This window comes from Mobula birostris, chromosome 2 (assembly GCF_030028105.1).
Source record: "Mobula birostris isolate sMobBir1 chromosome 2, sMobBir1.hap1, whole genome shotgun sequence".
Lineage (NCBI taxonomy): Eukaryota > Metazoa > Chordata > Chondrichthyes > Myliobatiformes > Myliobatidae > Mobula > Mobula birostris.
This window is the reverse complement of record NC_092371.1, coordinates 50,709,208-50,721,862: the sequence shown is the minus strand read 5'-3', so window position 1 is coordinate 50,721,862 and position 12,655 is coordinate 50,709,208. Positions and strand designations below refer to the sequence as shown.

Sequence of the window (12,655 nt, the reverse complement as noted above, 5' to 3'; positions counted from 1 at the left end):
AACTGCACACAATACTCCAGGTGCAGACTCACCAAGGCCTTGTACAACTGCAGTAGTACCTCCCTGCACCTGTACTCAAATCGTCTCGCTATAAATGCCAGCATACCATTCGCCTTTTTCACCGCCTGCTGTACCTGCATGCCCACTTTCAATGACTGGTGCATAATGACACCCAGGTCACGTTGCACCTCCCCTTTTCCTAATCGGCCACCATTCAGATAATAATCTGTTTTCCTGTTTTTGCCACCAAAGTGGATAACTTCACATTTATCCACATTAAATTGCATCTGCCATGAATTTGCCCACTCACCCAACCTATCCAAGTCACTCTGCATCCTCTTAGCATCCTCCTCACAGCTAACACTGCCACCCAGCTTCGTGTCATCCGCAAACTTGGAGATGCTGCATTTAATTCCCTCATCCAAGTCATTAATATATATTGTAAACAACTGGGGTCCCAGCACTGAGCCTTGCGGTACCCCACTAGTCACCGCCTGCCATTCTGAAAAGGTCCCATTTATTCCCACTCTTTGCTTCCTGTCTGTCAACCAATTCTCTATCCACATCAATACTTTACCCCCAATACCGTGTGCTTTAAGTTTGCACACTAATCTCCTGTGTGGGACCTTGTCAAAAGCCTTCTGAAAATCCAAATATACCACATCCACTGGTTCTCCCCTATCCACTTTACTAGTTACATCCTCAAAAAATTCTATGAGATTCGTCAGACATGATTTTCCTTTCACAAATCCATGCTGACTTTGTCCTATCATTTCACCACTTTCCAAATGTGCTGTTATCACATCCTTGATAACTGACTCCAGCAGTTTCCCCACCACCGATGTTAGGCTAACTGGTCTATAATTCCCCGGTTTCTCTCTCCCTCCTTTTTTAAAAAGTGGAGTTACATTAGCCACCCTCCAATCCTCAGGAACTAGTCCAGAATCTAACGAGTTTTGAAAAATTATCACTAATGCATCCACTATTTCTTGGGCTACTTCCTTAAGCACCCTGGGATGCAGACCATCTGGCCCTGGGGATTTATCTGCCTTCAATCCCTTCAATTTACCTAACACCACTTCCCTACTAACATGTATTTCGCTCAGTTCCTCCATCTCACTGGACCCTCTGTCCCCTACTATTTCTGGAAGATTATTTATGTCCTCCTTAGTGAAGACAGAACCAAAGTAATTATTCAATTGGTCTGCCATGTCCTTGCTCCCCATAATCAATTCACCTGTTTCTGCCTGCAGGGGACCTACATTTGTCTTTACCAGTCTTTTCCTTTTTACATATCTATAAAAGCTTTTACAGTCCATTTTTATGTTGCCTGCCAGTTTTCTCACATAATCTTTTTTCCCCTTCCTAATTAAGCCCTTTGTCCTCCTCTGCTGAACTCTGAATTTCTCCCAGTCCTCAGGTGAGCCACTTTCTCTGGCTAATTTGTATGCTGCTTCTTTGGAATTGATACTGTCCCTAATTTCTCTTGTCAGCCACGGGTGCACTACCTTCCTTGATTTATTCTTTTGCCAAACAGGGATGAACATTTGTTGCAGTTCATCCATGCAACCTTTAAATGCTTGCCATTGCATATCCACCGTCAATCCTTTAAGTGTCATTTGCCAGTCTATCTTAGCTAATTCACATCTCATACCTTCAAAGTTACCCCTCTTTAAGTTCAGAACCTTTGTTTCTGAATTAACTATGTCACTCTCCATCTTAATGAAGAATTCCACCATATTATGGTCACTCTTACCCAAGGGGCCTCTCACGACAAGATTGCTAATTAACCCTTCCTCATTGCTCAAAACCCAGTCCAGAATAGCCTGCTCTGTAGTCGGTTCCTTGACATGTTGGTTCAAAAAACCATCCCGCATACATTCCAAGAAATCCTCTTCCTCAGCACCTTTACCAGTTTGGTTCACCCAATCTACATGTAGATTGAAGTCACCCATTATAACTGCTGTTCCTTTATTGCACACATTTCTAATTTCCTGTTTAATACCATCTCCGACCTCACTACTACTGTTAGGTGGCCTGTACACAACTCCCACCAGCGTCTTCTGCCCCTTAGTGTTACGCAGCTCTACCCATATCGATTCCACATCTTCCCGGCTTATGTCCTTCCTTTCTATTGCGTTAATCTCTTCTTTAACCAGCAACGCCACCCCACCTCCCCTTCCTTCATGTCTATCCCTCCTGAATATTGAATATCCCTGAACGTTGAGCTCCCATCCCTGGTCACCCTGGAGCCATGTCTCTGTGATCCCAACTATATCATAATCATTAATAACAATCTGCACTTTCAATTCATCCACCTTATTACGAATGCTCCTCGCATTGACACACAAAGCCTTCAGGTGCTCTTTTACAACTCTCTTAGCCCTTATACAATTATGCTGAAAAGTGGCCCTTTTTAATGCTTGCCCTGGATTTGTCGGCCTGCCACTTTTACTTTTCTCCATAGTACTTTTTGTTTCTACTCTCACTTTACACCCCTCTGCCTCTCTGCACTGGTTCCCATCCCCCTGTAGTGAACTAACCTCCTCACGCCTAGCCTCTTTAATTTGATTCCCACCCCCCAACCATTCTAGTTTAAAGTCACCTCAGTAGCCCCCGCTAATCTCCCTGCCAGGATATTGGTCCCCCTAGGATTCAAGTGCAACCCGTCCTTTTTGTACAGGTCACGCCTGCGCCAAAAGAGGTCCCAATGATCCAAAAACTTGAATCCCTGCCCCCGCTCCAATCCCTCAGCCACACATTTATCCTCCACCTCATCGCATTCCTACTCTCACTGTCACGTGGCACAGGCAGTAATCCCGAATTAGAATGTAAATGAAAGTAATCCCGAATTAGAATGTAAATGAAAGTTTCTTTAACCTCTTCTCTCTCTGAGGCTACGTCCACATTACGCCGGATAATTTTGAAAACAAAGCTTTTTCTCTTTGTTTTGACCTTCCGTTCACACTGAAACGGCATTTTCAGCCCCTGAAAACGGAGATTTTCAGAAACGGTCTCCAGAGTGAATAAATCTGAAAATGCCTAATACCTGTTGCAGTGTGTACGGGGTAACCGGTGCTTTTTAAAACCGCTGTCATGACGTGCCGGAACAGATGGTGACAGCGCGGCATTTCATTGTTTTCCTCTTATTATTCTTCTTCTTATTACTACTTTATTGTCGCCAAACAATTGATACTTGAGCGTACAATCATCACAGCGATATCTGATTCTGCGCTTCGCAGAACTTAACAATTTCAGAATAGATGGCAATGAGACTGAAGCCAGAAGGGTTAGAAATGTACTCACCAAATACTTTGACCCATAGCTTACTGAATAAATAAGTATACTCACTTTGCCCTGTTTTCTGTCCTTGCTTGTATGAAGGTGCTTTATCTATTTATGCAAGTACTTCTCTGACAATAGATGAATAACAGCCTAATGTAACATTGTATGGAAATGCAGGATAACACTGATGCAGACATGTTTTATACATTTAACAAGGTGCTTTATTAATGCAACAAAGTTAGTCAGTTTTTCAATGTTCGTCGTCAGCCGGGTCATACTATCCATGAACTCCCTGTCGGTTGCCTCCATACGCTCCAGTATTTGTTTTTTTTTAGTTTTAAGTCCTCCTGCGTGACAGCCAAGAGCAATCCTTTTAAGTTTTTCTACTCTGTAACTGGACAAACGCGCACCAAGAATACCGTTTCCTCTTCGCTTATTTTCTGTGTGTCCTGCGCATGCCCAGTAGGAGGAGATTCACGCAAATATCTGTCTAATGTGGACAGAGATATTTTGAAAAACGCTTAGTGTGGACGCCTGTCATTTTTGCTCGAAACAGGCGTTTTCAAAATTATTCGGTGTAGTGTAGACGTAGTCTGAAATCCCTTTGAATCTTTTCTTCTTCACCTGCTTGTAGCTGTTTCCCTCATTTCTTGATTTTTGTTTCTTGCATTGTAGCTGTTGGTGCCAAATAATGAGTAGAAATACTGAACAGCATGAGGCTCAACCTTTAACACAATTAACATGGCCTGTCTGGCTAGCTTGCCACTTCAACAAGTTTTACTCTGATAATGGATAGGGAAATAGATGTACCGGATAGATTCATCAGATCTTTGTATTTTATGTAACAGCCTATATCTCATTAAGGCTCCCCTCTCATTACTTTTGAGACTACAGTGAAAACTATGGTAATCTGCCTCAATAAGTATCGTCCAATAGCACTTACATCCACTGTGATGAAGTGTTCTGAGTGGTTGCTCATGAAGTATATCAGTTCCCACCGAGGATCCACTCTTAGATCCACTCCAATTTGCCTAACGTCACAACAAGTCAACAGCAGATGCCATTTCATTGGCTCATCACTCAGCTCTGGAACATCTGGACAATGAAAATGCATAAATCAGGATGCTCTTCATTGATTAAAGCTCAACATTCAACACTGTAATCCCTTCAAAACTAATCAATAAGTCCCATGACCTTGGCCTTTATCTCCTTGTGCAATTAGATCATTGATTTCTTCACTTGCAGACCCTAGTCAGTATGGATTAGTAACATCATCTCCACAGCTTGTCTTCTTTTTTACATTGGTTGTTTATCAGTCTTTATGTGTAGTTTTTCCATTGATTCTGTGTATTTCTTTGTCCTACTATGAATGCCTGCAAGAACATGAATCTCAGGATTGCATATGGTAACATATAAGCTCTTTTATAATAAATTTACTTTGAACTTATTCCATCAAGGACCATAGATGTCTTAATTGTGAATGCAAGTATGATTTTTCATAGTGTATGAAATGGAGCCTCAGTTGTGTACGAACTTAAAATTTGCAGAAACATATATAGCACAAGAGGTGGCCATTTGACCTATTTGTCAACATTAATGGGGTGGGACGAAACTGGTGGGGGAAGAATTAAACTGTGTAATCTCATTTTCCAGGGTTCAGTCTGTTGTACTGCAGGTCATGTCTTTTCAAATAGACATGAGATGGCTGTTTAAATGTGTTAAGGTACAGGTTTATTATGTAGAGTTCTTGGAGGCATAGCTGTTTCCCATGATGTGCTAGGCATTGTCCACAAAGCTCTTGTGGTTACAGACAGTGCAGTTGCCATACCAAGCCGTTATGCATCCAGACAACGTACTTTCCATAGTGAATCTATAAAGTTGGTAAGGGTCAACGGGGACATTCATTTAGTAGAGACATAGGTGAGCCTTCTTGGCTATGACATCAATGTGGTTGGACCAGGACAGGCTACTGGAACTTGAATCTGTCAAATCTCTCAACCTTAACCCACTTGTAGACAGGAGCATGTGCACCACCCCCTTTCTGATGTCACTAAGATCACCATCTCCTTCCTGTACTCAACATCACTGATGTGGAGCCTGTGTTGGTGAGTGTATAGTGTATGGGTGAGATGTCTGAAAATTGGCATGACAGTGAGATGGTTAACAATTAGGAATTTGTGGGCCTGTTATGTTGTTGGGCAGATTGACCCTTGATACTAGGTAAGGGGAGAACAATATGTGACTGTGGTCTACCGGATAACATGCCTGAGAGCAAGCTAAAAGTGCTGATTTGTGTAAAAGTAATTAATCACTTTGTCTCTAAAGAATGTTTTTTTACATTGTGTGGTTATAAGTTTAGTAGGATGCATTGTCCCTTACTAGGGCCCGGGAAGTAACGGTGCGTGTAACGATCGACAAAAACATCCTGCGTTCTGTATCTGTCCTGATTGCTGTAACCACCGAGTGTATCTTAGGAATGAATGTATTATAGGGAATGCAATTGAAGACATCTTTAGAGACCTTTAGTTTTGGGATCTAGAGCATGCAGGTGGTAGTTTGAAGGGCTAAGTGGGAGCCCCTGTTTATCCCTCCACTGACGCAGATAGTGTCGATTCTGCAATACCAGATCCTGGGAGGTCACAAGAAAATAACTGATACTATTGCCTCCTTGGAGCAAGCTGGGGTTATTCGACCTGCCACGTCCCCGTACAATAGCCCGGTCTGGTCGGTAAAGAAACCAGACAGGTCCTGGCGAATGACTGTTGATTATTGACAATTGAATCGATACTGTCCCCCGTTGAGTTCTGCTGTGCCCAACATAGTGACGCTGGTAGATAATATTTCAGATGATGCAGATGGTCAATGGTATGCTGTTATTGATCTGGCCAACGCCTTCTTTTCGATTCCTTTGGAGGAGGAATCACAGGAGCAGTTCGTTTTCACCTGGAACGGTCGGCAGTATACCTTCACTCGTTTGCGACAGGGATATGTTCATAGTCCTACTTTATGCCACGGGATAGTGGCACGTGATTTGCAGACCTGTGCGCTGCCCCCTAACGTTAGAATACATCACTACATCAGTGATATTACAGGGACTGGACGACGGGAGTGTCGCGGAGGCTTTCGGGTCCCTGTTACCGTGTGTGCGAGAGAAGGGATGGGCCGTGAATGAGGATAAGGTTCAAGGTCCCAGCCAATCTGTGATGTTTCTGGGAATCCACTGACATGCTGGGGAGAGGATTATACTGGAAAAGGTACGAAATAAAATACAAGCCACAGCTACCTCCACTAAAAAGCAAGAAGCTCAGCACTTTGTGGGGTTATTGGGATATTGGAGAAGACATATTTCCCATTTGACTCTCCTACTGAAACCATTGTACGCTGTCACTCGTAAAGAGCGAAATCACATGGGGAGATGAGCAAAAGGAGGCATTTGAGGAGTCCAAATTCCAGTTGAATGGGCTCTTCCCCTTTCACCTCGGGTCCCGGGGACCCCGTATGAATTACAGGCGTCTGTTCAAGATAACGTGGCTGCATGGAGTCTGTGGCAACTGCAGAATGGAAGGAGGGTGCCCCCAGGGTTCTGGTCAAGCACTATACCCCGGAGGCTGTGGAACGATATACTCCATTCGAACGACAGCTCCTGGCTTGTTACTGGGGCCTGGTAGAAAAGGAGTCCATCACGGGATCGGACCCCACGATGTTGCGACCCGATTTGCCTATTATGTCCTGGGTGCTCGCCCCAGATACGAAGGTGAGACAGGGGCGTGCACAGCAGTCATCCATAGTGAAGTGGAAATGGTATAAACAGGACCGGGCCGCTAAAGGATCTGAAGGAGTCAGTCGTCTTCATGAACAAGTAGCCAGATTACCTATGACAGCTGGAACCGAGGAAGAGGAGGCAGTTCCCCCTCTCGAACCCTCCCCCATTCGATGGGGCCAGCTGTACGAGGAATAGACATTGGATGAAAAAGCTGGTGCCTGGTTTACGGGTGGCTGGAGCCGTTGTGTGTCAGGGCACCAATGGTGGAAGGCCACTGCCCTGCGACCCTCGGACGAGACGCAGTTAATACAAGGAGAGGGCAGATCCAGTCAGCTAGCGTAACTTGTAGCCGTTACTATGCCCTTTTCACTCCCCACCAAGGAAATTGGAAAATATACCGACTCGTGGGCAGTGGCTAATGGAATGGCTATCTGGATGGTGAGTTGGCAGATGCACCAGTGGACAGTCCATAATAAACCTACCAGGGGCAAGGAATATTGGCAACAGATATGGCAGGAGACGCAAGGGCGTGACATTTATGTGTATCATGCGAATGCTCACCAAAGGGACATTAGCCCTACGACGCTCTACAATAATCAAGTAGATGGATTGTCTGCAGTATCTGCTATTACAGTACCTCTAGTTAGATGGGCCCATGAACAGTCTGGCTGTCTCGGGGAGAAGGGGACGCGAGAGTGGGGACGAAACCATGGGATATCTTTGACGGCGGATGACTGTCGGACTACTGTGTCAGAGTGTCCTATTTGTCAGCAAGTCAAGCCTCACTCTGTCCTGCATGGACCTTTTGCCTATATTAAGAGAGGCTCCGTACCAGCTAAAGTATGGCAGATTGATTACGTTGGACCCCTGCCCCCAAATAAGAATGATAAGTATGTGTTTGACAATGGTGGACACTTATTCTGGATTCCTGTTGGCCAGACCCTTTCCTACTGCCAGTTAGTAGTCCACTATTCGGGGGCTGGAATACCTGATGTCGCATTATGACACACCCGAGGAAATACAGTCAGGTAATGGATCCCATTTTACAGGGCAACAGATCCAGGATTAGGTGAAAGAGCAAGGTATTTATTGGGTTCACCATATACCTTATTACCCCCAAGCAGCTGGCTTGATTGAACGATTAAATGGACTTTTGAAGCAGCAGATTTGAATGATGACCCCCACCCACACTATGAAGGGATGGCATTCAGTGCTGCAACAAGTGGCGAACGCTCTGAACAATCGACCGCAAACAGAGGATTCCCCTATTTCCCGTTTGATTCAGATTTATCCTGTGGCTTTGAGGGTATTTTAGAGGGGGCTCCTATGAGTGAGATAAGTGAGGTAGCTAGTAAAGTATGGGTGACAGGGCCAAGAGGGGAACGACAGAAGGGGAAATAGTAGCCCCTGCACAGGGCAACACTCGGTGTGTTGCTACAGAAGGACAGGAGGAATTGTAATGTTTGAATTCCGAACGCCTGACAGCTCAGAACTAGAACTAATGTTTTCTTGAGTATTACAGACCGATGGCTGGAGTGCTACTGTGGTACATTGCTCTATTAGGGGCACTTCAGGGGAAGACCCTCGAGTCCAAGCTTGGAACCCCGCCCCAGCCAATCATAAAAGAAAGTGGAACCTTACGAGACCAATATAGGTGATCTCCCAATTCAATGAGTGAGACAGATGCTCTGTCTAAGGCACGAAGAAAGCACCCTCGGTCCATGGGTCACTGTCCGGAGTCGCGGATTCCCTCTTCGTTGATGGATATGGACTGAGGAGGTCTGGACCGTGTGACCGCGTCAAAGGATTGAGGACTTTGATGATAGTATCGAGCATCGAAATATGTTTTTGAGAATGAGTTATGAATTTGCTATACGATTGAATGCATCAAAGTGTTGGGTGTGTTCAATGGGACCGTTGCATCCAAGTACCCTTCACGGCTAAGGAAGAATGGGCTTGGCGTGCATTTAATAACCACTCTAGGATGACTATAGTCCCCACCACTACCTCGGATACAGTTGTAGGGGGACATGTCGTTGACCCAAGTATAATACAAATTCCGATAAAACAGATACGCCGAGCCACTGTGTTCGAAGGGTGGTTTTTGCCTCGATGTGATATGACTAAGATGCCCCCTACATTCAAGGTATCCCCTCATATATGAGGTTTTGAGTACTTCTGTAAATATATAGGTGAAATACAGTTGGGGATTAGTTCTTGTACTGGGATCACTACTGTAACTCCCGATCGGATACCATTGGACTTACGAGCACTAAGTGGCACATATTGGATTTGTGGGGACAATGCTTACCCTTGGCTACCCCTTGCTTGGAAAGGTTGTTGTTACCTTACTTATCAGCATTTGTATTCTCTCACAGGCCATCCATAGACCCTGGTGACCCTTGTAGGCACATAACTGAATCTGAGCGTTTCTGGCTTATGTTGTTTCCTTTTTATGGTACCACCGGTATTTTCCGAGAGGTCTGATGCAATGGAAAAATTAGCTAATGAAACCGCCCTAGCTTTAGCCCAGACTAGTAACACGTTTCAGATGGTTAATGCTGAGTTAGTTGCTATCTGTACAGTGGCCCTGCAAAATTGGATGGCGTTGGACTTTTTTGCTAGCAAAGCAGGGAGGAACTTGTTCCATAATCGGTCAAGAATGTTGTAGTTACATTCCGGACGAGAGTGAGAACATTACCAATTTGGCAGACCATATTCAAATAGAGTCGGAGAAGTTGACCGCTTTGGGACAACAACCCCACAGACGACCTCCTTCTGTGGAGTGGGGACCCTTTTCCTGGTTATCTAACGCCTTTGGGGGTATTGTACATAAGATACTGCAATCGGTAATTTGGATTGTAGTAATATTAGTCATTATAGTAGTTATTGTGCATGTGCCTAAGTCAATGTGTGCTGCTGTAATTGCTGTAATTCAGGCTTCCGTGATCCACGATACCAGAGTCAGGGGGTGGAGTGTATAGGTAAGTGTATAGTGTACAGGTGAGATGTGTGGGTCTGAAAATTGGCATGACAGGGAGATGGTTAACTATTAGGAATTTGTGGGCCTGTTATGTTGTTGGGCAGATTGACCCTTGATATGAGGTAAGGGGAGAACAATATGTGACTGTGGTCTACCGGATAACATGCCTGAGAGCAAGCTAAAAGTCCTGATTTGTGTAAAAGTAATTAATCACCTTGTCTCTAAAGAATGTTTTTTAACATTGTGTGGTTATAAGTTTAGTAGGATGCATTGTCCCTGAGGGGACAAAGGCCAGTTGTTACAGGTCACCCGACCTTGGTATTTGCAGGTATAGAGGATGTATGTTGACTTAACACGTGGCCAGGACTTGGACTGGCCCAAGTTAGGGTCATGTAAGTGTCAGATTGGATGTCTAGTCCCTTCCAGCTGGACTGGGAGGTGGCGATAGTGCTATAAAGGTGGGCAAGTTCTTTCTTGGGCAGACCACTCGCCTGGGTCCCTCCTTTGGGCCGAGCAGCTGAACCGGTGCCAAGGACCTCTACCCTAGCCAGTCCACGGTCGATCGCCTACTTCAGGGACCTCGCAGATGTTGCTAAGTGAACTCGGCGGTGTAGACTACTAGAGGTTGCTTAAGTTAGCCCTACCTATTAGTGGTGTGGGTAGTGTATGATATAAAGCATTTCTCGCAACTCTCGATTTTCTTCTCTGTATTAACAATAAAGTGAGCCTCGGAGGAACTACCGAGACCGGGTCCATTTGTTCAAGCGAAGCCAAATAGTTGCAGCATCCACCCATCACGGTTATTCTTATTGGGTATCAGTTTTGTGGGACAGAGCCCTTCACAGTGCTATCAGCTACAAACATAGATGGAGTTAGAGGAGAATGTGGCCACACAATCATGGACGTACAGGAGTAGAGTTGAAGGCTGCAGACACAACCTTGTGGAGAACCAGAGTGCCTGTATCTGCAATCTTTTTAAGCCAGAGAGTTCAATACCCCAATCATATTCTGAGTAAAATATAATGGTCTTTTGTCATTTTCTTCTCCTAATCCTTCCAACAATTACTTTAAATTGATAGCACCACGTCAAAAACTGGGAGGTAAGGGAAATAACTTTTTCATGGTTCCTTAAAATTTTCTACAGCATAGTTAAGTCTTCCTCTATCCCCTCGGTTCTAAAGGAAACCAACCCAGGTTATGCAGTTCCTTCACCCCCACAGTTTAAATATTCACATCATGGCAATGTTCTCATGAGCCTCTTCTGTATCAATTGCACTTTTCCTTGCTATGGTGACTATAACAACCACATTTTGCGCGTGGTCTGCAGAAGTCGTCTTGTACCACACTTGTATTTTGTATTGTAATTATAAAATCATAGTTTTATACTGAAGTGGGCCCTTTTCCCACCATGTTTATGCTGACCTTTTTGCCCTACATTAATTCCATCTACCTGAATTAGGTCTGTATTCTTTTGTCTATTTAGGTAACTAGTTGGTAAAGGAAAACAATCTGAATGTAATTGTCTCCATTATCTATCTTGCTAACCTGTTCTCTTTGTATTTATGCATCCGTGGGCATGCACGTCAGTATTCCTATATTGTTCCACACCACTCAATGCCCTGCTAGCTCTTGTATGTTCCCTTTGCTTGTTATGCCTCCCCAAAGACAATAGCTCACCTTCCTCAATCTCTTAATTTGTAAATGCCACTTGTCTGCCCTGCTGACCAGATCATATTTTCTTGCACCAAGCAGCAGCTGTAATGCAGAAAAAATCTTTTGATTTGAACACTTGGTTATTTGCTTTGTACAGGATAAGCTTGAAAATGATCGTTTCTCCTGAACAAGCTGTAGATAAATAATGCTGATATTTTAACCTAGTTTCTTATGTTACACTTACTCATACAGTCTTCATACAAAAACATTGCCTTTTTCATCAGATTTTAGAAGCTCTAGCAGCAGATGATCATCAGTTCGTGAGAAACTGCAGAGGACTGATAACTTCCAGAAATTCCATGATCTTTAAACCTCAGTTTGAATTCCGGCATCTTTGTGAAAGCAAGCTCGACACCATTGGGATGCGAATTGCCAAATACTCAAAGGTACAAATCTGTTGTATAGTTATGGAGTTCAATTGATTTAATCAGACTTGTGCAAGAATTCTCTTTTTGATTAATTTATAGTATCAATTTCTGTAGGTTTGTGCAAACTAAAAAATTTTGCACTCTATTAAAAAAAATTAAGTGGTGTTAAACAGCTTTTATTTAAAATTTCTGTCTTTGATTAAGGGTTTTGTTTTGTCAGGGATCCAGTACTTGGTAGTTTCCTATATCGGTACTTCTCATACTAGCTTGCGGTCTTCATTAAGTGATCCAGATGATAGTTTTATGTACTCACTCAAATGGAGTCATACATTGACTTGGCTTCCAGCTCTGCTCAATAATGGATTGAGATTTGGCTCGTTTTCCACAATAGTGCACGACATGGCATGGCTCTCAGTCATCTGTTGTGATTATGATATCTGACTGTTGTCCAAGGAACCAGTGCTGTCTGCCCACATATGGCTCATGGTCCTCTAAGCCTTTCCTATAAATCTACTTACCTAGGTGGTTTTTAAATGTTGCTAA

At 43.9% G+C, this 12,655-nt stretch overlaps 1 protein-coding gene across 1 annotated transcript in view; it reads left to right on the top strand.

Annotated features, from left to right (window-relative positions):
* Window positions 1-12,655, top strand: part of prex1 (phosphatidylinositol-3,4,5-trisphosphate-dependent Rac exchange factor 1) — a 209,983-nt gene that overhangs the window by 161,140 nt on the left and 36,188 nt on the right. The window contains exon 23 of the mRNA XM_072240694.1: window positions 11,969-12,130. Coding sequence (XP_072096795.1) covers window positions 11,969-12,130 — 162 coding nt within the window. The remainder of the gene's footprint in view (window positions 1-11,968; window positions 12,131-12,655) is intronic.